General features: G+C 41.8%; 1 protein-coding gene across 3 annotated transcripts in view; it reads right to left on the minus strand.

The window, feature by feature from the left end:
• DOCK2 (dedicator of cytokinesis 2) overlaps positions 1-26,371 on the minus strand; it is a 433,847-nt gene that overhangs the window by 292,203 nt on the left and 115,273 nt on the right. For all 3 annotated transcript variants that reach the window (XM_050794630.1, XM_050794631.1, XM_050794629.1), the window contains exons 24-25: positions 23,257-23,327; positions 21,397-21,503 (exon numbers count right to left, since the gene is read on the minus strand). In XM_050794630.1, coding sequence (XP_050650587.1) covers positions 21,397-21,503; positions 23,257-23,327 — 178 coding nt within the window. The remainder of the gene's footprint in view (positions 1-21,396; positions 21,504-23,256; positions 23,328-26,371) is intronic.

The raw sequence follows: 26,371 nt of genomic DNA on the forward strand, positions 1-26,371 counted from the left end.
GAAATCCCCTAGGCAAGGATGGGTAAAGCAAACCTGGAATGCAGTTGAGAACCGAAGACCTACATGGCTGTTGAATTTCTCCAAAACAGTTAGGTAGTCCTGCTCTCTGTGTTCCCCCTATTTCTGACCCTAAGGCATAGAAATGAGGACCTGGAGACCTGCAATCACACAGCAGTGCATTCTGTGGATGTACCCATTTCCCAGGATGAATCAAGAAATTAAAAAAAAAAAAAAAAACTACAGAGGAAGCTGCCTAGTGTTCTCCCACTAGGCTGGCAAGAGACAGAGAAAGGAGTAACTGGTCAGCTTTAGCCCTGGAGATTAATGAGCTGCAAGGAACCTGATCACAAATAAGGAGCCTACAACCACAGTTTCCCATCTTCTTGGAAAAAGAGCAAGAAATAACCCTCTCTCCTGCTTGTACCCCAAACCCAGGGTCTATCTCTTGATGTATGTGGATATCTCCTGATAAACTAGAAGAGGGAGCAACACATCTTATGCTCAGGGAATTATTCTCTCCTTTTCCTGCTGAACCACGATATAAGCCAGTCTGCTGTTTGCAGACAGGTCCCACCACCTATCAAGATTTGCAACTCGCTGTAGTCCCCTGAAATACCACAAATTTTCTGAGAGGTAACTGGGACCTGCTTCATTTCTCAGCACAGGCCTTGAACAGACAGCAGAGTGCTGTGGCGAACCTCCTGTTACCTGGATTGTAACTGATTTTAAAACCTGCCACTGTACCCAGAGACAGAGCCCAGAATCCCCATAAACCAACAAACAAAACAAAGCATCCTGCTGCAGATGGAGGTTCTGGCAAATCTGGGACATTGGCAGGGATGAGCCTGATGAAAAGCAAATTTTTGAGACCCACACAAACACTTGCATGGAGAGAAACATCCACCTGCAAAGGGGGCAATGTCCTAACTGCGGCCCCTCTCTGCGGGGGGCTGGGGAGGGGCGCGGAGAGGGGCAGAAAGTGGTGGAGTTCCAGGTCCCATACCAAGAAACATAGACCTAGTCCTAACAGGCCTCTCAGTGACACACTGGATTCACACACCATGGCCTGTGTGGACGAAACCCTAACCTGGGTACATCTAAACACAGTGAGTCCTTCCATGTGTTCATGTCAGGCTGATACTAGTACCCCCAGAACCCCAGGAAAACAGAATGCCTTTCAAGCAGTTTAAATAGTACTTGAGGCTGGGCGCGGTGGCTCACGCCTGTAATCCCAGCACTTTGGGAGGCCGAGGCGGGCGGATCCCGAGGTCAGGAGATCGAGACCATCCTGGCGAACATGGTGAAATCCCGTCTCTACTAAAAATACAAAAAAATTAGCCGGGCGTGGTGGCAGGCGCCTGTAGTCCCAGCTTCTAGGGAGGCTGAGGCAGGAGAATGGCGTGAACCCGGGAGGTGGCGAAGCTTGCAGTGAGCGGAGATCGCACCACTGCACTCCAGCCTGGGCGACAGAGCAAGACTCCATCTCAGAAAATAAATAAATAAATAAATAGTACTTGAAGCTGCTGTCTCTTGTTCTCTGCTGTCCTGGCAACAGAGACTGGCTGACCATCAGAGATGAACAGGATCTCAGAGATCCAACATTCTGATTATATAAATGTGAAATGAAGCCCAAAGAGGTTAAGTGGTTTGCCCAAGGTCACACCGCTTGTTAGGAGCTTTCCTGGACTAGAGTTTAAATTTTCCAGCTCTTAGCACAGCAGGTCCTTGAATAACAACATCGTTTCATTCAATGTTGTTTTGTTATAACCTTGAGGAGAAAAAAAATTAATTCCCAGCTGGGGCCACTATCTGTGGAGTTTGCACATTCTCCCCATTTCTATGTGGATTTTCACGGGGTACTCCAATTTCCTCCCACATTCCAAAGACATGTGCATCAGGTTCATTTAGTGTGTCTACATGGCCATCGTGTGAGTGAGGGTAGGTGTGTGTGAGTGTACCTCGTGATGAAATGGCATCCTGTCCAGGGCTGGGTTCCGCCTGGCACCCTGAGATGCCAGCATGGGCTCTAGCCACCAGGACCCTGAACTGGAATAAGTGGGTAAGTCATGATCTTACTTGTTTTTATTATTCTTAAATGTATGTACAGCTCACATGTATTTTAATGTATAATATTAGAAGTATTTTGGTCTTTATTTAGAAGTATGGCGATATTTTATGGTGATATTTTAAGTTAGGAACTTAACTCTTGTTTATATCAATTAGCCTCTGGCAAATTGGTTTTGTTATATATCATTTCCCTTAAAGTTACAGCTTCCAAGAACAGAGGGACGACATAAGTGAAGACCTACTGTGCAGCGTTTTCTTCAATAGACGATATTACCTTCTTTCAATGAAGGTAACTGCTCCTTTCACCTTCAAACACCTATCCCAGTGCCAGTTACTGGGAATACAGAGAGAAAACACACACTCTTTACCTGAAGTCAGGAAGCTGGTGTAGTGTAAGTACAAAGAAAATCTTAGAGAAGGAGGAGAGGCCCCTGAGATCCCGAATATATGGATTCTCAGTGCTTTTGTTTGGCTTACGATGAAACAAATATGAACAGGGAGGAAACCGTCAACCTGCCCAGAAGCTGCCAGCACACAAGGCCCAGAGGTACTTTATTGGATGCCAAATTATTTTAACTCACCATGAGAAAAGAAGTGGACACCTTTCCCATCCATTTTGGGGAACCCTTAAAGATTTCACCGGGAGGTGTGTTAGAATGGCTCACCACACATTAAACACACACATCCATACACACACACACCTTCATTGGGTTGGGGAAGCCTTAAAGCTTACAAATCTAATCAGAGCTAACTCTGTGCCTCCTCAGTCATAGAGGAGAGTTTACAGCTAGGGGAGGGTGGCAATGACCAGGGCAAACTGGGCTCACACTGGATGGGAAAGAGCCAAATGCTTCTTAGCACAGTAATGCCAGGGTTGCTAGATCCAAAAGGATCAAGGCCAAAGCCATGGTGGAAGGGAAAATACACGACCCCCAAATTAGATTAGGAGACTGGGTCTGAGAAAAAATAATGCTCACCTTGGCAAGGTGTGCCTTACTTCTTCGGTGACCCAGAAAGAAAATTGGTTAGAACGCTCTCTGGGAGGGCAAATGCAATGGGATGAATTCCTGCAGCCTACCTTCTCTCTACAGGGCCTCAGTCAGTCACTACACCTACCCCACACCTGGAACCTGAAGGGACTGGGTGGAGAACTGCCTCCCTAGGAACTGGCTGGTGTCTGAAGCTGATGAGAGTTGTTCAGGCTTAAGAAGAGAGCGAGGGGAAAGGGGGAGTTCCTCTAGGGATGGAGTGAAGCAGAAGATTTAAAAAAGGGGCTGCATGGGATGATGTGGGGGTGAGGTGGGGACAGAACAAATGAGAGACAGAGTCAGACAGGGAGACGGTTAGACCTGCATAGCTTGAAACTGGTGGGGCAGGAAGCCTGAGCCCACCTGAACCTCAGCCACCGCATAATCATCTTATGAGTTCCTCTAGAGCTGGCCCTAGGAAATTATCTCACTGTCCCAGCAATGAACCAGTGTGAGCCACTGGACACCACCACCAATAGCTCACAACTGCAGGCACAGTGATGCCAGACAGCCAGCAATGGCAGAGATGTCCCCCAACCACAGGCACCACCATGGGCACAGGCAGTGAAACGGAAGCCCCGCCACCACCTCCCTAAGGCACTGAAGTGTACCGTTTAAGCCAGGGAGGGAGAAGGCCACACTTCCAGTGCTAATGATTGGTACGTAAATTGGTATGTGGGCAGCAAACGCTGAACAAGGGGCTCTATCTTAACTCTTCTACTCAGTAGCCTTAGAAGAGCTACTTCCTCCTTCAGGGCCTTTTTTGCCTCCTCTGTAAAATGGATTGGAGGTGGCAGTAATTCAGGTCAATGTTTATACTGCATAGATATTTTTTTTTTGAGTAGGCTTGTTTAAAGAGCAGCTTTAGGTTCACGGCAAAATTGAGTCAAAAGTACACAGTTCCCATATATCCCCTGTCCCCACCCACACGCAGCTTCCCCACTATCAACACCCTTATCAGAGCCAGATCAATTTTTCACGTGATGCTAGGTGAAATAAGCAAAGCACAGAAAAACAAATACCACATATTTCTTTAGACTTAGAATTTTTTTGCTCAAAATTCTCTTGGATATACAGATAGATTGGTAGATCAAGAGATTGACAGAGACACAGATACAGTGAGCTATTCTAAGAAGCAGGGAGAAGCGGGCCTGCTTGTTATGCACCCAAGGTGAAGCCTCTTCAGGGTTTCTCTCAGTTGCTGAATTTGACTATCTCTGGGCAGCTGGTGGCTAACATTCCTTTCAGCTCAAACGTTCGATATGCCCAATGTGCAAATTCTTTAATGCGCACACGCATATACAATCTTTCGTGTAACTCAAAATGACTCTACCAGGCAAATAGGCAGAGCAACTGTTTTTCAGTCCCATTTTACAGAGAGGGAAAGTTAGACAGGGCTGAGGTAGCAGGAGCTGCCCCCAAGGTCTTACAGGTGTTGCCTTCCTGCCTTTTGTGCCTACAGTTTTGAAAGGACTGAGTAAAAGAGAGAAGAGTACAATATGAGCACACTGCTGAGTGGTCCTCTCCATCCTAGTTCTTCCAAATCCTCGAGTGCAGCTCAACTAATATTTATGAGAACAAAAATATTACTAGTCACTATTGAACACGGTGGACACCGCGACCATTTAGTATGGGTGTTAGGAGCCTATGGTTAAATCCCAGCTTCCTATATAAGTCTCAACGTTAGCACCTGCAAAGAGGTGATCATAACAGCCCTTGTAAGACAGGGTTGATGGGAGGATTCGTAAAGGTAATGATAGGTACTTCTCAGCACAATGCGCCCCTGTGTGTTAGTAAGAACTCTAGCAATAGTAACTGAGGAGCCGGGTTCCCAGCATCCAGGAGCACTTGTGGTAGCAGAAGGTGCTAAGTGCTGTGCACAGAGTAACTCAAACCCTGAACCTTAGGTTACAGTTAGCTTAGGACCACAAACCTTAGGAGGGAATGTGTGCCTGTGTATCCCCCTCATTCAAGCTTCTTATTTGAGAAACGAGGAAAATGAGATGGAGGGATTAATTCATTCTCTAAGTTGGAATATACAGGAAACTGCAGAGCTGAGACTCCAGCTCTCCTGACTTCCAGTTGTACCTTCTATGATGCTATCAGATGACTACAAATAATGGTAACACTAGTAATAGTTACTGATGATGAAACTTGGTTTATGAGTCCTAACTAAGGACCAGGTCTCTCTATGCCTCTCACCAGCAGCATCGCATTCAATGCTCACAGTAAACCAGTGAGGTCAACCTTCTATATTGTTTCCATTTCACAGATGAAGAATTGGATGCTTCCAGAGGTGAAGTATCCCAGGTAAGGCAGTAAAATCAGGACTTGATCCAGCCCCCGGTTCTGAACAACTGTCCTGTGTTTTGCCTACACCAGAAATGGGAAGTCTCTCCTCAAATAATTTCCCACTCTTTAGCTGAAGCTGTAATTAGAGTCTCATTTGCCTTTGGATAATTGGCTCCCCTCTCCACTGTGGGAGATCTTGGAGTGTCTGAGTGGCGTCTGGTTCCATGTGGGCAGTCTCTCCAGCCTGGATGGTGGCATGCTCAGCAAATCTACTTTGGCTGCCTAGGGCTAATGAGGGCTCTCAGTGTGGTCGCATTTAAGTGCTTGGTATTTCAGGGAACGTCCACACAGACACACCCCCTGCCATCAAGGATAATGCAGGGTTGTGAAAACATGTCCCTCCGAATTGGATCTTGTTACTCCAACTCCTTAACTCGAGGACAACACAGTCTGCTCCATGCTGAGTCTATCACACAGGGAGGAAGCAAAATCTCCTGTGTGTGTATGTGTGTGTGCGTGTGCATGCACATTTGTGTGTGAAAAGAAGGGAAAAGGTAAAGTCAAAACTTGGACAAACACAAGTAAGGTTGGGTGAGACTCATGTCCAGTGGTAAACAAATAATAAGTAAAGAGAACAATGATTTGTCTATTAAGGCTATGAATTCCAGGAAGTTTTTCTAGCACACAGTGAAATGAACCTAAATATCCTTAAATAAGAAAATATTAAAAATGATTGTATTAGTCCATTCTCATGCTGCTATAAAGAAATACCCGAGACTCAGTAATTTATAAAGGAAAGAGGTTTAACTGACTCACAGTTCCGCATGGCTAGGGAGGTCTCAGAAAACTTACAATCATGGCGGAAGGCAAAGGAGCAGCAAGCACCTTTTTCACAGGGCAGCAGGACGAAGTGAGAACGCGTGGCGAACAAAGGGGGAAGCCTCTTATAAAACTATCAGATCTCATGAGAACTCACTCACTATCATGAGAACAGCATGAGGGAAACTGCCACCATGATTCAATTATCTTCACCTGGTTCCACCCTTGACATGTGGGGGTTATTGTAACTCAAGGTGAGATTTGGTCAGGGGCGCAGAGCCAAGCCATAAAGTTGATTATAGCCAGTGTCCTACGAAGAGTTGTGTGAAGCCCTTAAAAATAGAATGGGAAAATGTTCTCAATAATTCTCAGTAAAGAAATGAGATTACAGAGCATGTAAAACAAAATCCCAATTATATAAAATATATGATACAGGTGAAGTGTGGTGGCTCACACTTGTTATCCCAACACTTTGGGAGGCTAATGTGGAAGAATCACTTGAGGCTAGGAATTCAAGACCAGCCTGGGCAATGTAGTGAGACCCTGTCTCTACAAAAAATATTTTGAAATTAGCTAGCCATGGTGATGTGTGCCTGTATTCCTAGCTATTTAGGAGGCTGAGGTGGGAGGATTGCTTGAGCCCAAGAGGTCAAGGTTGCAATGAGCCATGATCATGCCACTGAACTCTAGACTGGGCAGCAGAGTGAGACCCATATACATATATGATATGATTCATATTATATCATATCATATACATGATACAAAAGAGAGGAAGAATAAATAATGGTTTCCTCTAAATCGTGAGATCATGGACATTTTATACATTTCCAAATGTCTTACAATCAACTCACGATATTTTGATAATCCTAACTTTCATAAAGAATAAATGCCATTTTTCCCATCCCTGGGCCAACATCTCCAGAAGCATGCCTAGTAGAGGTCTCGGTGTGGTCCAAGGCCCCCCTTAGCAAGAGAGTACATCAGGCAAGGAGGAATCCCAAGTGCTGCTGAGGTTGAGAAGCAGGCATCTTGCAGTTCAGACACTCCAAGATCTCCCACAGGCTGTTGTCCAAAGAGGGCCCGTGTCACATACACTGGCCTTTCATGTTCAGCTGACATCCCGCCTTCTCCATAAAACTGTCCCCAAACAGCCCTGTTTCCACTGAATTCTGGCAATAGTCATTCTTATAGGGTTATTTACAAACATAATAACTTATAAGTTATATTTAAAATTCTATAAAACTTTATTATAAAATCTATTTATAATAAATTTATGAAAACCTTATAAATTTATTAAAACTCTATAAACATTATATTTGCACCAGAAACTACTATTCTGGGTCCATCTGTAGGTTTTGTTTGTCTTCTATATCATTTAAAAATAAATCAGCAGGTCTCTACTTTGGAGAATTATCTCAAAAAAAATAAAAAAGAAAGAGTGAGAGACTATCAAGCAGCACTGAGTCTGCATATTGACATGGCCCTGCCTCACTGCTGTCCTGTTTACCCACAGCACAGACTCTGCCCCAGTCCTCACCAATCCCTATAGTCTCTCCTCCTAGAGCTGAGTGGCCACTGATACCTGTTACTCTTGCTTCCTTAGTAGCAAAGAAACATTTCACTGTATACTTGTCTCTGTCATACACAGGCATATGGCTGGGTGCAGTGGCTCACGCCTGTAATCCCAACACTTTGGGAGGCCAAGGTGGACAGATCACCTGAGGTCAGAAGTTCTAGACCAGCTTGGTCAACGTGGTGAAACCCCGTCTCTACCAGAAATACAAAAAATTACCCAGGTATGGTGGCTCACGCCTGTAATCCCAGCTACTCAGGAGGCTGAGGCAAGAGAATCGCTTGAACCTGGGAGGCGGAGGCTGTAGTGAGCCAAGATTGTACAACCACACTCCAGCCTGGGTGACAGAATGAGACTGTCTCAAAAGAAAAAAAAAAAAAAAAAAAAACCGGCCATGGGGATATGGATGACTAACTAGATGGCACTGTGTTTTAGGGAGGAAAACGAAAGAAATCAGATTTCTTTTTGAAGTAAAGAAGGTTCCCTCATGTTTAATAGGCAAGTAGAAAATCTGAGTTGTAAAAATACAAGTGAAGGTGACACTAGGACTATCTATTCGAAAAGGAATGATTATCTTAGCAAATCTCGTAATAACTATGACCCTGCCCCTTCACTCATTTATATTACCTGCCCAGCATGTGTGAGCTCAAATTGAAAGAGATCTTTGGGTAAATCTTTTCTTCTCCAATCATAAGCTCCTGGAGACAGAAACCCTTCTCTTCCAGAAGTCATCCAGCACAGCAGTTCAGCATGTGCTGGGGAATCAGACAGACCGCAGTTGGAATGGTGTCTCAGCTGTTACTTGGTGTGCAACTACTGGCAAGTTTTAAAACCTTCTTAACCAAGAAGTTTTTAAACCTCCTTATCAGTTTCCTCACCTGTTAAACGAGAATAGTGATACATACACTTTACAGGGATGTCATGATAATGAAATGAGTTAATTATTTTGGGCCTGGCACAAAATAATGGTTAAATAAATGGCAGCCATACATTACTTATTACTGTATTTTGTTAATAGTCCTCACAGTACAGTGCTGCCACAGTTTTAGATTTTTAATAAGTAGTATTTGAACTGAAATGAATCTGCAGCTAATTTTCAATTCAACCGTATTGTAGTTTTCAGGAAATGTCCTTCTATTCTAAGAAGATGTTGGGGAAAAATAATCTAACAACATCAAATTTCAACAGATCAACATAAAAGTCTCAGGACACTTGTATTAGCACATTTTCACACTGCTGATAAAGACATACCCAAGACTGGTAATTTATAAAGAAAAAGAAGTTTAATGGACTCACAGTTCCATGTGGCTGGGGAGGCCTCACAATCATGGCAGAAGGCAAAAGGCATGTCTTACATGGTAGCAGGCAAGAGGGAATGAGAGCCAAGAGAAAGGGGTTTCCCCTTATAAAACCATCAGATCTCGTGAGACTTATTCACTACCACGAGAACAGTATGGAGGAAACTGCCCCCATATTCAGTTATCTCCCACCAGGTCCCACCCACAACATGAGGGAATTATGGGAGCTCCAATTCAAGATGAGATTTGGGTGGGGACACAGTCAAACCATATCAACATTCTAAAAGCCCACCTCAGCATAATGGAAATCATTCATGATTGCAATTTCACAGTGAAAACAAAATTTTGGAGTAAATGCATAACCTTATAAAGATTTATATAAATGCCCTCATTATGTGTGCTTACATTAATGCAAAGAATCATTCCAAAACTAGGTAAGAATCCCATGGAATGTAGATTGAAAGGTATGAGAACAGAGTGATTTTGTTGTTCTCTATTTTTAATGAGGTAAATTACACACACACACACACACACACACACACACACACACACACACACAGAGAGAGAGTTTACTGAGTCTATTTACATTGCTATTAAAGAAGTGATCTGGAATTTTTTCCTCCCCCAATTAAATTGTAGTTCATAATGCCATTGAAAGCTGCTATTCTAAGTATTTTGGTAAGTTCAAGAGGGATTTTTTTCCTTGATTGTATGCCAATTTTTTTTAACTTCAGCGCACCCCCACCCCCAATAGACACTTTCATAAATCTCTCTTGGACTTGTTCTGCAGCACATTAAATCACTGTCTTCTCTGATTCTGGATCTGAAGGTTTCTTTCTGAGAATGAAGTCTGCAATCCATCACATCAGAACAGGAAGAGAGGATGTGAGGGAGAGCCCCTTCTCAGATCTCCAGAGTGTGGAAGGGACGTTTTGGTGCTGGCTATGGCTTTGTAACACTGCAGTTGAAACAGGCAAAATGGGCTCCTCACTTGAAGATCCTTGATGCCTCTAAATGCTCTGATGAGAAAAAACTTGTCCTCAAAATCCATGGTACTTTCTTGAAGAAACGAAATGCTCCAGCACGTGAGGCGTTGTTAATGACCAGCTGTGTAACCTCGAATGCATCATGTAAGCACCTGCCATTCACGTAAAGTTCTGTAAAATGGCCTCATCCCTTGTCCCCGGCTCAGGCAGGATGCTGAGACATACTGGGGGAATGCTTCTCAATACTTCTCAATACAGTATTGGGAGAATATTTTTCAATGAGAAGAGGAGGGTTTTTAAGGCACTAAATGATATTATGTGAAAAAGATTCAGAATTATTATCACTGTGAATCAGAGGATGACTTTTTTAAAACATAGATTTTCATTGTTGGTGGAACACTACAAAATCTTGTTCAGTGTCATCATTTACAGAAAGGGACTTGCCCAAGATCTCACAACTGTGCACTAAATGAGATAATATACCTAACTGTTTAGCACAGTGCCAGTGCATAATGAGCAGTCAATAAATGTCAGTTGCTGTTGCAACTGCTGATGTTTTTGTTACTAGGATTCAGGTCTCCTCACTCCCAGTTCAGTGCTGTTATTATCAGATACAAAAAGAAACTACAGGAAGGTAGCTCTATGAGCCTAAGCAACTTCTTACCATAAGGAAAATTATTTCTTTCATAATTGAGAAAATGCAAGCCTAGAGAAGGTAAGTGCTATGCCTTGGCACATAATTCCCAGGATGCTAACATCACACTGAAGACCAATTCAGGGGCTTGACTGGAGGAGGAGAGGCTACTCCTTTTTCCTAATCCTTCAGCTCTCAGTGAGCAATAGCACAGAGAACCTGCACGTTGTGGACCAGAGATGGAATCCAGTCTACAGCAACCCTGTCCTCAGCACCAGAGATTCAATCTAGGCTATAGCGACTCAGCCCACAGCCTGTAGGAAAGAGCAATGTCCTGAAAATGCAAAATGACACTGGCAGGGAGAAAGGAGAAACTGTCTAGCAGATGAAGTTGGGAAAGAGGTGCGGTCAAATGGGAAAAAAACAAAGACGAAAGACAAAAATCAGATTGCTACTCACACTACATATAAAACATAAACTCTGTAGATAAAGGATTTAGGTATCAAAACTAAAATTATAGAATTCTTAGTAAAAATAATGGACATATTTTAGACTTCGGGATTGAGAAAGATTTCTTAAGGCACGCACAAAAATGTGACTAACAAAATGATTGATTTGATTGTATTAAAATTGAGAACTTTTGCTTATGAAAATACATCTTAAATAAAAAGACAAGGTATAAACTGGGAGAAGATATTCACAATACATATAATTAGCAAAAAATAAGTAGAAAGAATATATTAAATATCCTATAGATCAATAAGAAAAATACAACTAATCTGATAGAAAAACAGACAAAAGTCTGGGCACGGTGGCTCACGCCTATAATCCCAGCACTTTGGGAGGCTGAGGCAGAGGGATCACAAGGTCAGGAGTTCAAGAGCAACCTGACCAACATGGTGAAACCTGTCTCTACTAAAAATACAAAAATTAGCCAGGTGTGGTGGCACACACCTGTAATCCCAGCTACTCAGGAGGCTGAGGCAGGAGAATCACTTGAACCCGGGAGGCAGAGGTTGCAGTGAGCCGAGATCACGCCACTGCACTCCAGCCTGGGCGACAGAGTGAGACTCCATCTCAAACAAGGAAAAGAAAAAGAAAAAGAAAAACAGACAAAAGACACGAACAGACATAGCAAAGAAACAAAACACGAGTGGCAAAGAAACAGAAGAAAAGATTTTCCGCATTACTGGTGATCAAGGAAATGCAACTAAAGACAGTGATGACGTAGTCTAAGCCCATTTTAGTGACAAAGATTAAGAAGTAGGGCAATATCTAGTGTTAAAGAGACTATGGCTACACAGGACCACTTCGGCATTGCTGGTGGGAGTGTAAATTGGTACAACCACCTTTGGAAAAGAGTGTTCACTATCTCTTAAAGATTCTGATCCCTTATGGCCAAGCAAATCTACCAGTAGTTCTATCCCCAAAGGAGACTCTTGAACATTTACAACAAGAGACATGTATAAGAATGTTCTTAGCAGCAGTGCTTACAATAGAAGAAACACTGAAACAACCCAATGCCTGAAATTGAAAGCATGAATGAACAAATTATGTCTTATTCACACAATGGAATTTCCTATAGTCATCAAAACATGAACTCCAGCAATCAGTAATATGGATGATTCTTAGTTTAATATTAAGTAAAAAAAAAATAAATTCCTTCAAATTATTGACAGTTCAATACACTTTTCATAAAGTTAAAATAACTAAAACACTAGGAATATATATAAATGCAATACAACTACATGAAAAGGAAAGCAGTAGAATGATTAACAAAAGATTCAAGAGGCTGGGTGCAATGGCTCATGCTTGTAATCTCAGTGCTTTGAGAGGCCAAGGCAGAAGGATCACTTAAGCCCAGGGGTTTGAGACCAGCCTGGGGAATATAGGGAGACCCTACCTCTACAAAGTTTTTGTTTAAAAAATTCACCAGATGTGGTGGCATGTCCCTGTAGTCCTAGCTACTCAGAAGTTGAAGCAGGAGGATTGCTTGAGTCCAGGAGCTCAGGGTTACATGAGTTATGACTGTGCCACTGTGCTTCACCCTGGGTGACAAAGCAAGACCCTGTCTCAAAAAAAAAAAAAAAAAAAAAAAAAAGGAAAAGAAAAAAAAGACTCAAGAATGTGGTTACCTTAGGTGCGGAAAGGCAGTCATGTGGTTACATGTAAGTGATTGTTAACTTCCTAGTTTTTGTTTTGTGTGGAGAGTGCGTGGATGCTACATTTGTTATTAAAAATAACAAATAGAACATTTAAATAAATAAAAGCCTGCCTTGTGTGGATCAATAATAAGATGTATTTTGAATTAATGGCCAGGACTGCTCCAGCTGTGTAAAATTGAGGTGTGCTCTTTCCTTTTCTTAAAGGGACATTGGCCATTGAATAATGGTGAATTTTACTACCAAGGTCCACAGACCAGCCTCTGAGAGACCAGGCACATAAACATGTGTACAGACCAGGAATGTAAATAAAACAAAACTTATAACTTCCCTTATCCTTAAGGAGTTCATTCCATCAGTATAGACAGTCCCATAAACAGAGAATGCTAGAATGATATGTCAAGTGTCATGATGGAGGTTTGCACCCTGCAATGGGGGAGCTGTGTCCATGCCCACACTGCTTTCCTTTCCCTCCTCAGGCTCCTGGAGCTATGCCTCCCATTTGAGAGAGATCAAGGGCCACCTGCATCCAAAGCCCCTTGGCGGGCTGACACCATGCACATCCCTGGCCCCCTCCCCAGATATTCAGAGTCAATCTTTGGAGTAGGGTCCAGGATTCTGCAATCTTAACAAACTCTTCAGGGATATCTAAGCGTTGAGGTGAGATGCGTTGTTTTGCCCCCTTTGGGAATCGGGTAATATCTGCAATGTATTCAACCCTCTACTTTCACATCTTTCCCCATTCATCAGGTACCCTGGCAGCCATTTTGTGTCTACCACCCCAGGGACAGAGATGAAGACAGCCTCCTCAGAAAGGAAGGTGATAGGATGGAGGGGAAGGGTCAGCTGCCCCTTCACGTGGCATTGAGACCCAAGGCCACAAAATGTGTGTGTACCACCAACATCCCCTCTGGGGCTAAAGTCCCAAAGGGAGTCATTTTAGATAAACTGAGGGAAACGCCAAAACCTGTGCTTTTTTTCCGCTTCCTATTTGAGTTCCTGGGAGGCTGGGGACTGTTTTGAGTCAGAAAAACTGGTTAAATCTAGAGCCATAAGATACCATGTATTGAAATTTTTAAGTTGCCACAGCACGAAGTAGAGACTCCAAAAGAAGATTAAATTATATTAAAAACAAACAAAAAGAAGCAGCTTCATTTTCTTTGCACAGAGATCATGGTGCACAAGTTTACTAACTCGCCACAGTTGTGTCCACATTGCTTCCCCAGGGACTAAGTGTTGAATGGAATTGAGCTGAAATGCCTGAGCCATCAGGGAGGACTTATTGCAGGCTTGAGGGCTACTTTGGTTCTTAAAGGGATGAATAGGGGTTGCCTGTTGAGCATGTCTTGGGGTTGGGGTAGGGAATGGGAGGCAGTAGAAGATATTCCAGGCACTGTATGCAATGAACTGAATTTTGCAAGGGCATGTAAGGTGCAAAGAGAGATGACAGCCCCACTATGAAGCCAGAGCACATCCTGAGAGACAGATGCTTTGTTCTCCCAACTGCCTTTTCTTTCTGAACAGTCTCAGAAGCAGACCCTCATGTCAACATCCTAAGTCTTGGGCAGCCTGCTAATACCCCGGCTTGCTGCAGGAAAGCTGTGCCCTGAGAAGCCACAGGTGATACAGCAACTGCTGGCAGCAAGGGCCTCATCTCCCTTCCAGGCAAGGGTTCCTGTGCTCACCTGTCAGAGTTCATGTATAGCCTGGCATTTGGGGGAGGAGTTGGGAGCAGGGAATGGAAATAAACAAATCCTTCAGGATGAATGATGAAGCACTTGTTCTCACACGGAGAAGGAAGCATTACCAAGTCAATACACCACTATTTGCTCCTTTTTAGTCCTCATAAGAATAAAGCACAGTATAGTGAGAAAAAGGTGGGTTCTGTTATTCAAATGACTTGCACTCAGAACCAGTTCCAGCACTTACTACCTGTGAGTCACAGAGGCAGTGCTCATCAAATATTGCATGTGCATGTGCTTAGTTTGCATCCCAGATTATCTGGCATTAGCACATGTGATGTGTTCTGGCCAATGGACTGTGGGTGGAACTGGCGGATGTCACTTCCAGGCCAAGGTCATTAAGAGCCACTGTGCTCCTTCCCTCCCTTCTTATCTTTCCTGCTACAGGGAGGCCACACGCACCAGCTGGCACAACTTCAGGAGGGACAAAAGGAATATGACCTTCATCAGACTTTGCAAAGGAGAGAAATAAACCTTTCCATTATCAAACCACTGGAGATTTGGAGATTAATTTGTAACCCTAGGATCACACAGTCCAAAATATTAATACCTTAATACATTGTGTAATATTTGGTCTCATTGGAATGAAAATTACTTAACTTTCTAGGCCATTGTGTTTTTGTAAAAACTTAACATATATTTACGCTGTATATAATACCTGATACAGAGCTGGCATTTGATAAATATTAAGTCTCTCCCTTTAAGTTGCTGTTGATGTCATTACTATTGTTATGGTCAGTACTGTTACACAACAGACAAAATAGATGCATTTTAATAAGCAGCAACTGTGTCTCTGGCACTCTGTTAGTTGTTTTTCATAAGTTGTCGCATTTCTGTAGCTAAAGAAGCTACAGCTCAGAGAGGTTACTTATTCCAAGGAACACAGCTAGTATGCAATCAAGCTAGGATCCAAAATAAGGATATCCTGAATCAAAGGTCTCTTATTCTATGACACTCCTAATTCACATTTTTCAAATTTTTCAGACATGGAACCCAAGGCTCAGAGATGTTACATAAGCTCACCAAAGTAATAACCACTGGAATAAAATCAAAAATTGATTGGGTGGGACCTAATTAAACTAAAGAGCTAAAGCAACTATCAACAGAGTAAACAGACAACCTATTTGCAAATGATGCCTCTCACAAAGGTCTAATATCCAGAATCTAACGAACTTAAACAAATTAACAAGCAAAAACAACAACCCTATTAAAAAGCGGGCAAAGGACGTGAACAGACACTTCTTAAAAGAAGACATACATGCAGCCAACAAGCATATGAAAAAATGCTCAGCATCGCCAGTCATTAGAGATATGCAAATCAAAACCACAATGAGACACCATCTCACACCAGTCAAAATGGCTATTATGAAAAAGTCAAAAATTGGCCAGGCACAGTGGCTCATGCCTGTAATCCCAGCACTTTGGGAGGCTGAGGCAGGCAGATCACCAGAGGTCAGGGGTTTGAGACCAGCCTGGCCAGGATGGTGAGACCCCATCTGTATTAAAATACAAAAGCCAGGCACAGTGGTGTACCTCCCAGCTAGTTGGGAGGCTGAGGCAGGAAAATCACTTGAACCCAGGAGGTAGGGGTTGCAGTGAGCTGAGATTGCACCATTGCACTCCAGCCTGGGTGACAAGAGCAAAACTCAAGACTCAAAAAAATAAATAAATAAAAATAAAAAGTCAAAAATGAACAGATTCTGGTGAGGTTTTGGTGAAAAGGGGATGCATATACACTGCTGGAGGGAATGTAAATTAGTTCAGCCATCATGCAAAGCAGTTTGGAGATTTCTCAAAGTACCTAAAACAGAACTACCACTCAACTCAGGAATCCCATTACTGGGTATATACACAAAGGAAGATAAATCATTCTATCATAAGGACATAAACATGTATAAACATATGCCTGTGTATGTTCATCACAGCTTTATTCACAATAGCAAAGACGTGGAATCAACCTAAACATGCGTTGATGGTGGACCGGATAAAGAAAATGTGGTATATAGACATGATAAAATACTACGCAGCCATAAAAAAGATTAAAATCACATACTTTTGCAGAGTACTGATGAAGCCAGAGGCCATTATTCCAAGCGAATTAACACAGGAGCAGAAAATCAAATGCTGCATGTTCTCACTTATAAGTGAGAGTTAAACATCGAGTCCACATGGATGCAAAAAGGGAACAATAGACATCAGGGCCTACTTGATGGTGGAAGGTGCGAGGAGGGTAAGGATCAAAAAACTGCCTATTGGGTCTATGCTTATTACCTCGGTGACAAAATTATCTGCACATGAAACCCCTGACATGAAATCAATTCATGTAACAAACTTGCACATGTTCCCCATGAACCTGAAATAAAAGTTGAAAAGAAAAAAAAAAAAGTAGTAACTGCTAGAGTCAGAGGGTTGTTTATTCGCAGCCCAATGCTGCAATGATACGATGATTAGAAAAGATATGGGCAAAATTATTTCCATCCCTCTTTCCCCCAACCATTGTCTAGCCCCTTGTACACTGTGAATCGAGGACGCAGCATCTCCAGATACTGTGGGCAACAGATGAGAGGGAAGAAGGAAGCTATGCTTTAATAAAAGGGAAACTGGATGCTTTGCTCAAAGAACAGCTTCTCAATAAAGTTCCCAGTGAAAAAAAAATCCACCAGCTGAAAATAAACATTGAAAGAGTTTCCAAATCTCTGTCAGGTGTCTGTCTCTCTCTCTGTCTCTCTCTCTCTCTTTCTGTCAATCTCTCTCTGTGTTTGTTTTGGAAATTTGAAGAGAAAGCTCTAGCAATGTGGATCCTAAAGCAGTTTACACTGAACCAGATGGTGCCTCTGATTAGCATCAGACTAAAAAGACACATTTCTTGGAGATGAGGTTCTTGTAGGGACAAATCTGTTTCAAAGGCACAGAGGGTTTGCTTTTCTCCTAGACTCCCCTTGGAGCTTTCTCCGGGCATATCTGTGCATCCTTTCTCCTGTCATCACCACCAGGCAGGTCTGAGCTTGTGTTGGAGAAGACAGCAAATTAGTGTTTGTAAGTTTCTCAGTTCTCCTCTCACTGAAACCTGAAGTCATCCACACGGACCAAGCCATTCCATGTGGGAACCCGGCTGGTGGTGACTCCTTACTCCTGCAATTCCCAGGCTAACTAGCCACATGTGCCACTGATGCACCAGAAACCCAAGGAGACGCATTCTGTGACTATTCCCATTTTACAGATGAGGAAATTAAGACTTGCAAGGATTAAGTAATTTACTCAATATCATAGATCAAATCAAAGTTGAGGCTAATTGCCTCCATAAAGAAAACAAGGAAAAAACCGTGTGTGTGTGTCTGTGTGTGTGTGTTTGTGTGTGTTTTAAAAGAGCCCTGAGGGGTAAATCATCAGAGATGAGGGCTGTCAAGTGTCCAAAACTATGTAACTATGCTGGAGCCTGTAGTAACACAAACAATGAAGTGAGAAATTGCAAACATTTCACCTTGACCTCTACTTCTTTTAGGCATACGTAACACGGCCCCTTTACAAAAACACTCTAGGGAAATAAAAATTGAAAGCAAAAACAAAAACAAAAAAACCCACATTCAAAGCCAGAATGCAAAGCATGTACCAACCAAGGCCCTTTTATTCATTAGGTCCTGTGTTTCTCAGACCCTGAGGAAAACCACGTAGCTTAGGGTTATGTGCAACTATCAAACATTAAGGAACTCCCTTATTGCAAGGAATTTAAAGGTCAGCACAGAAATTAGGATCAGCAGGAAAAATAACCACAACACCAATAATAACAAATACTGCTTAGTATGAGACATTATGCAGAGCCCAGCGCTGTGCCAAGTACTTTAAATGCATCATCCATCTCATTAGCCCACACGATCACCCTCTAAGACAGACGTTATTTTTCTTATTCCCATTTTATAGATGAGCTTACTGAGGATCAGAGAAGTTTAGAAAATTACTCATAGTCATATAGTCACATAAAAAGCTGAACCAGGAATTAAACTCAGCTCTAGTGTGGCCCAAGAACCACAGTCCTTAACCAGTAAACCCTTCTCCACCTTCTCCATAGGATCCTCCTGACGACAGGCCAATAGGGTAGTCTGCCAAAATCTCAGAAAGTGCTTAAAAGCCTTCTGGCCCCTCCGCTTAATGTCAATACAAATGTTCAAGGCTGTGAGTACAAGCAAATGTCACTGAAAATACTCCAGGCAGTTTGCACATCTGGCAGTTAAATGAGTGCAGGCTCAAAGCAAATCACGTCCCGGAGGCACAGGACACTTCATAGGGAGAATAACAGGAGGAATTTCATTACTGCTCAAACTTGGCCAGAGGAATCACACTCACCTTATTTAAGAGTATAAAGAGAGACGCTCACCCAAGGGCAATGGACACCGATAAGCATAATGCACTCAGGTTTTATTCATTGGGAACGTGAGGATTTAAGAAAGGGGATGAGGTGAAGTTTCCCTTTGGGACTATTTTGGTAAGAGGGCTCACTTAGCAAATAGATGGTGGGAGAGGAGTTATCTTTCAGCTGTGAGTAAGGGCATACAACTTTCACATGTGAGCCGAGTGTGGCTACACTAATTACACTTTGCGTCCTCTCTGAAATGGGTCCCCAAAGGACACTTTGTCTACCTCTAGTCTCTGTATGTATTTAAAGGTAAGAAGTTTGCTTTCTTTTATAACTGTGTACAACGCCAGGGTGGGCCTTCTGTCAGTTAATATTAATCAGAGGGTTTTTACTGAATCTGAAACCCAGACACACAGCAGAACTGAGAAGTAGCAGCTGCCCAGCCTGCCCTGCCATGATGCTAACCCTCAGAGGCCTCCTCCCAACCCTGGAGATGTGGCTACAGTAAAGGAATTACTCTGACTTCCGTGAGGCTGGAATTGACACCACATGCCCAGCCCAGGCCCGTGCTATGACTCCATCTGGCCTCGATGCAGCTGGGCCCCTGACGATGACAGCAGCTCTGAACAATGAAGGAGAGCCAGGCAGTCCACTCCCTGCTGCCTGTGCCACACCATATGCGTAGCTAGAGTCGTCCTTGTCATGTCCCTAGGATGGGACTCAATTTGTCTCTGCAGTGGCAGCACCTGAAATCCTGCGAAGGGCTTCCGGGGTAGGAAGGGGCAGACATATTTCAATGCTTTTGGGCTAAGGGCAATTTATTTAGAGGTGGAAATCAGAACTTTAAAACCATGGAATTCTCAGTTTAAAAAGGCACAGTCACACAAGAAATGCAACAAGACTTACCAGAATTAGTCTCCATAGTCTCACAAAAACCACCTTGCTCAAACAAACTACATATTTATTGGATTAATCTGTTGTCACACATCTGTCTAAAAGGTCAGGAAACCACACACATAAATGTTAAAATCACAAAAACATTTTCATCCCCACATCTTCCTCCTACCCTTAACTCCGGGGATAGGATACAGACAGCAATTTTGGATGCACCATGTTAACCGGCATTGGAAAAAAACATCTTTACAGTGAAGTGGTTCCTGAATATTTCTGTGATTACCAGGCAATTTGCATAAATATTCAGGCTTCACTCCCTGAATAAATTCCAGTTGGGTGATGGCTGATCCTCTGAATTCTAAGACCTTTTGTTTCTTGCACAGTTTGCTTCTCATTTTATTATTGACACTAATGTGGATAGAGAAATTGAAAATTGGAAAGGTTGGGTCTTAGGATACAGAAAAAAGTACTGATTCTGAAAAGTCATTTCTTCACCCTTACAGATAGGAGTGAAGGAATGCAGAGTTTCTGAACAGGTCATTCTTTTATATGGAACAAAAGGCATGATCCATTTTGAAAATCTAGGCATGCAGAGCATTCCTAGAGATGAGGTAGAGGATGAATATGAGCTTCCAAATCCTGCCTGATCAAATCTGGAGGAGCTATCGACATCTAATTGACTGACCTTGAAGATAGGGAACTCTAAGTCTTCTGCCAGTGGGGCCCAGTGGTGACCAGTTTAGGGTAAGCAGAAGCTCTGATCATAACTTCTGTGCAAATCCACTGTCGTTCCATGATCTCCCAAAAATATATAGCATTAAGTGAAGAAAGGCAAAGTGCAGAACAGTTACATACCATGCTACCATTTGCATGATAATAATAAAGAGTATCTAGCATATACGTAATTGATTCCACATCCACAGAGTGTGCCTAGAAGCAAACACAAGAAACTGGATATGCCTTTTGCCACTGGAGAAGGGACTAGGAGTAGCCATGCACAGGGTCTGGGGAGACCCTTTCCACATGGTACTCTTTCATACTTTGCATTTTCATCCATGCAAATGCATTGCCTATTCCAAAATAATTTACATTTTTCTAAAAAGTTCAAAAAATGTTAATTCCTACTCAATCAGACTCTTCGAGCTAGGTCTCAGGAATTAGCATTTTAATAAGCTCTCCAGTTTATTCTTACACACTCAAAATTTTAAGAACTTCCCTGCGAAAGGCTCTTTCTACTAAAAGGAACTTTATCCATTTCCCCTTAAGTTAAAGACAGCAATAATAAACCATACAGGGGGGGAAAAAAACCTCATTAAACTTTCTCAAGAGAAATAAACAATGCAATCTCAGCTTTCCTAAAATCAATTTAGATTCTGATATCTAAGTTGTCAGCTACTTTCTACTTTTTGCATTTATGCAGACCAAGGGAGTTGTGAGAAAAGAGATGTTTCAGTCACTGGACAGGTTGCCCTCTCCTGCCAAACTTCCCCAAAATGATGTGGGGTTTATTGGCCCCTTACCCCACCCCAGCAAGGGTGCTGTGTACTCACCTTGCTTTTTAAAGAGGTTACTCTGGACTATCTCATTCATAGACTGTACTTTCTGCTTCTGGAGTTTCACAGGAGGGATGCAGGTGTAGAACTCATACAGGAGTTGGCTGAGGGCAGGAAAAATAGGAGCTGGTAGGGCAAGGTAGACCAATGTCTCCCACCTCATAGCACTTACAGTCCATCCCTGGACCTGTAGCTCTGGGAAACCCCCAAGTCCAGGCAGAGCATGAGGTGCAAGGTAAGCCTTCAGTAAAAATGTACAAGTTGTTCTTGGTATAGAATATTAGTAGCATTAAAAGAGATGTAAAAATCTGAAAATAATACCAATAGCCCCGAGCAGTTACTGTATACCAAGCACACACTTTGCATTTTGCATTCATTATGTCATGTAAACTTCATAACTCTACAAGCTATACACAATACTTATCCCAATTTTATAAGTTGGAAAGCTCAGGTTTAGAAAGGCTAACTTTCCTAAGGTTATGCAGCTAGGAAGCTAAAGAAACAAGAGTTCAAAACAAGGTTCTGACTTCATTACCATACCATTTTACTTACAAATGTTTTATGCTTGGTAATGTTTTATGATAAGTCTTAAAATCAAAAAGGTCTCTAATTTTTTTAAAACACTATGAAAAATTGTGGATTAGAACCAGTTTGGGACATCAAAAGGGAGACAGCTCTTCCCAAATACGGTGAGAATCAAAATACCCTGAAACAAAATTATAGTCCTTGTTGACTTCCCAAAATAAACTTATTGTATTCATTCATTCTTTCAAGGACTTATTAAACATCTACTTAATATGAGACAGGCAAAGCACAGAGAAATGGGAATACAATGGGAACAGACTGGGTCCCAGTTGGCATGGAACTTACATTCTAATAGAGGTCATCAAATGACACAGAAGCAAACAAATCAATACACAGCGATGTATGTAGTGGAGGAAATAAATAAGGAGCTGTGTCAGAGAATAATGAATGGCACAGGGGCTGGGGGAGAAATTTAATTTATTTACAATATCCAGTGGTGGCTTTTCCAAAAAGATAACATTTAGCCTGAGGGTCTGAAGGATGAGAAGGAGCTAGCAAAAATCTTCCATATGAACAGAAAAAGGACATCCATGAAAAAACTGGTGACATCTGAATGAAGTCCAGAGTGCAGTTAAGAGAACTGTATCCATGTTAATTTCTCAGTTTTTATAAATGTGTCATAGTTATTTAAATGTTGACATTAGGGGAAGCTGGGTGAAGGGCATATGATAACTCTCTAGATGTAATCTTTGCAACTCTTTTCTGTATCTGTAAGTATTTAAATATAAAAAGTCTTTGAAATCTGTTATCTGTAAACTACAATACATTTTTTAAAAAGAAGAAGGTATATCTGATTGAAATGCCCCTATTCCAACAGCATAATCACATTAAAATAATGTGTTCATCTATGAGCTGAATGTAGTTAAGAAGGAGAAGGGAAAAGGGAGCCATCTCCATTATCTCTTTAGCTACGCTTAGGTTGTTCTCCATTTGCAACTGTGGGGTCTACAGGGCAAAGAGTGGAACCCACAATAACATTCAGGCCCAGGTGAAATGAAAACATTTATTCCAAACATCAATTTTTTAACCTATATGATTAATTTTCATATCATCAGAGGGATGCTTAGTACACAGTTGGTTCTCACCAAAGTCTGGCACAAGAAAACCAAAAGGTAAAAATACCACACTGAAAGCCCTGAAAACATCCCCTGCCACAGGTCTTCCCCATCCCCAAGCTGAGTGCCCATCTGGAGCTCCCCATAAGAGCCCTCCTCCCACTCTGAATCCCTGCCTTGCCAACAGAGCCCAAGAAAGTACAACATAAGCTCTCACCTGAGTAACTTCGCATCGAAGACCGTTTCTACATCATGGAGGACAGATGGGATGTATTTCAAAGCCGCCACCTAGGTGGAATGTAAAATACATATGAGTGATCCTCACATCAACAAGTCTGTGCTGGCAAAGAGGGTACTTTGCAGCATGACACATCCGAGGAGAATGACCCTGCATCCTGGACATTACAATATTGATGCAAGCCTCTGTATGTACACCAAAACGTAAGCACGGACTTCTTTGGATACAAAAGTGAAGTCACAACTTCTGTCTTCAAGGAAGCAATAACATAGACTAGAATGACCACAGACCTTGTAGTTTTATAGATCTGCAAATTCTGTTTCCACACCTTATTAGCCATGTGGCTTTGGACAAGACACTTAACCTCTCAGACATTAACATATCTGTGAAACAAAGTTATATGTATTCTGCAGGATTGTGAAGATTAAATAGAATATATGTGAGGCATCCAACAGAGCACCAGGCCTATTTTAGTGCTCAATAAATGGTGACTTATATTATTAATGGAAGATGGTGTACTCGAATTGCTTTGCTGGTGGCAAGTTATTTATATTTCCTCTCCCTGGCCACTTTGTGAATAATAGTGGGCATGTCTTGGTCCACTAGCTGGGTTGGGAAAGCTGAGCATTGTGGTGGATTGGTTCCTCTCTTCAAATAACTGATGCATCCAGACGTAGGAGCCATACTCACCCGCTGCATACCTACACCACTTGCTAAGCAGCAGGGCAGACTACAGTTTCAGTAGAAAGAACTGTAAGTCACATGAACGGAAAATAATGTTTAAGAATCTAATGGAAGTATGCATTTTTTATTTATTTTCTATATATTCTAGGTGTTCTGTTATTAACATGTATCACCCTTTAACAATCAGACTGAAGTAAAAATCGTGAAAATTACTTTCCTAAAGAAAATCTTCCTCCTAGCCATATACAACTGAGATTCTTACTTAACATAAATAATGATTACAATTATTCTCTAAGAATTTACAACAGGGCAGACTCTGTGCCAAAGACTGCTAATAGATTATCTTATTAGTTACAACCCTGCAAGGGAAATATTATTTTCATAAATAAGGAATCTCTGGTGCACACAATTAAATAACTAGCCTGGGGTTGAAAAGTTAGCAAGTGGAGAGCCAGGATTTAAATTCAGGCAGGCTGCACTTAGAGCCATTTCTTGTAACCCTTAAGCTACATGGCCACCTTACCCAAATAGCAACTCTCTCTCTCTCTATGCCTTCATCCTTTTCTTTTCCTGCTGTTTATAATTTTTAAAATTTAAAAAGTCAATACTATATGTTCGATGTAAAAACATTCATACCAGATAAGGCATTAGGGTGAAAATGGTTTCCAAAGTCCTATATCACATCCTCCTCTCAGCCCCAATCTCTCCTCCCCAGAGAGGGGAGGACCACTGTTAGTTAACATGGTGGTGAATTTCCTTCTAGACTGCTTTCTATGCATGAATGTATATGTGCATGTGTGTGTATGTGTGTGTTATGTAAATATACAGCTCTGCAACTTGCTTTCTGTAGTTTAAACTACACACCAGTGGCATCCTGCCTTCTCATAGAGTGGATTCTTTTCATTTCTAACCACTGCCCAGCACTGCTCAAATGGGTACATTGTACCTTCTTCAACCCACCCCTGCTAATAGGCTCCATGCTATTGTCAGTTTTTCTTTATTATAAATATGTGGTAAAAAAAAAATGCTGTTTGTATATCTGTAAAGATCCTTGCAGGATAGATTGTTCAAAGAAGAATTAGTGCATGAAAACATATAGACATATAAATTTTAGGAGAGATTGTCAATTACCTTAGAAGATACAGTAACCAATTTCCCTTAACTAACTGTTCCTTTCCCCATAACCTTGCTACCATTGGACATACAATCTTGTAGATTTTTGTTGATCTGATGTGTAATTTGCAACTCTTTTGTTGTTAGTATGGTTGGGCATCTTTTCCATATTTATTGAACATCTATATTTACTAAATTGCATGTTCATATCCTTTTTCTGTTCTTATTTTGGGTTTTTTTTTCTTATTGGTTTATAAAATTTTTCATGCATCAATAATATTAACCCTTTTACAGTAACACATTTTACAAGAATTTTCTCCCACTTATCCTGTTGTTCCATTGCATAGAAAGATTTTAATTTGTAGGCTGTCATATTTGTCAGACTGTTCCTTTATAGTTATTAGATTTTGTATCTAGAGATTTATTCTTTATTCTTTTAAATGTAGATTATAAGATAAAACAACATTCCAAAGCCATTGTCTCTGAAACTACGTTCTATTGGAACCTCTTGTCCCATAGGATGGTGTTAGGTATTCTGTAGAGGAAAAGAGTTTGCAATCAAAGAATTTTGGAAAGCATTGGTTTAAGCAAAGATAAACCAGTGAATTTTTTTTTAACTATAGAACTTTTCATAATTTTAATATACTAAGAAGCATTATGACATTCCTCCAGGCAGTCACAGTATCCAGTACATTCCAACCTAGTTGGTCAAGGACCATCTTTATCAGGGAACATCAAGCAGATGTAGCAAAATCAGATGACTGCAGGGCTAGGCAAGCAACAGAAAGAAGTGATATGGAATGAGGACAGGGCAGTGGGAAGTGATGAGGTGTGTGGATTCCATTCTCTGCCTAAAGACTCAGTTATTCCTATTCAATTGTTTTAACACTTTGATTTAATGCTTTGATTTGCTAGACAAATCAAACACAAATGCAGGCTGCATTTCTTCCGGAGGTGACTAATTTACAACCTCTAAAATCTAAAGGGATACCATATACTGAGGCATGTGCCCTGAAAAAAGGCTAGTCCAAGCACTTTTTTTTTTTTTTTTTTTTTGAGACAGAGTTTCGCTCTTGTTGCCCAGGCTAGAGTGCAATGGGGTGATCTCAGCTCGCTGCAACCTCCACCTCCCGGGTTCAAGCAATTCTCCTGCCTTGACCTCCTGAGTAGCTGGGATTACAGGCACCTGCCGCCACGCCTGGCTAATTTTTTGTATTTTTAGTAGAGACAGGATTTCACCATGTTGGCCAGTCTGGGTTCGAACTCCTGACCTCAGGTGATCCACCCGCCTCAGCTT

The sequence above is a fragment of the Macaca thibetana genome, chromosome 6, assembly GCF_024542745.1.
Source record: "Macaca thibetana thibetana isolate TM-01 chromosome 6, ASM2454274v1, whole genome shotgun sequence".
Lineage (NCBI taxonomy): Eukaryota > Metazoa > Chordata > Mammalia > Primates > Cercopithecidae > Macaca > Macaca thibetana.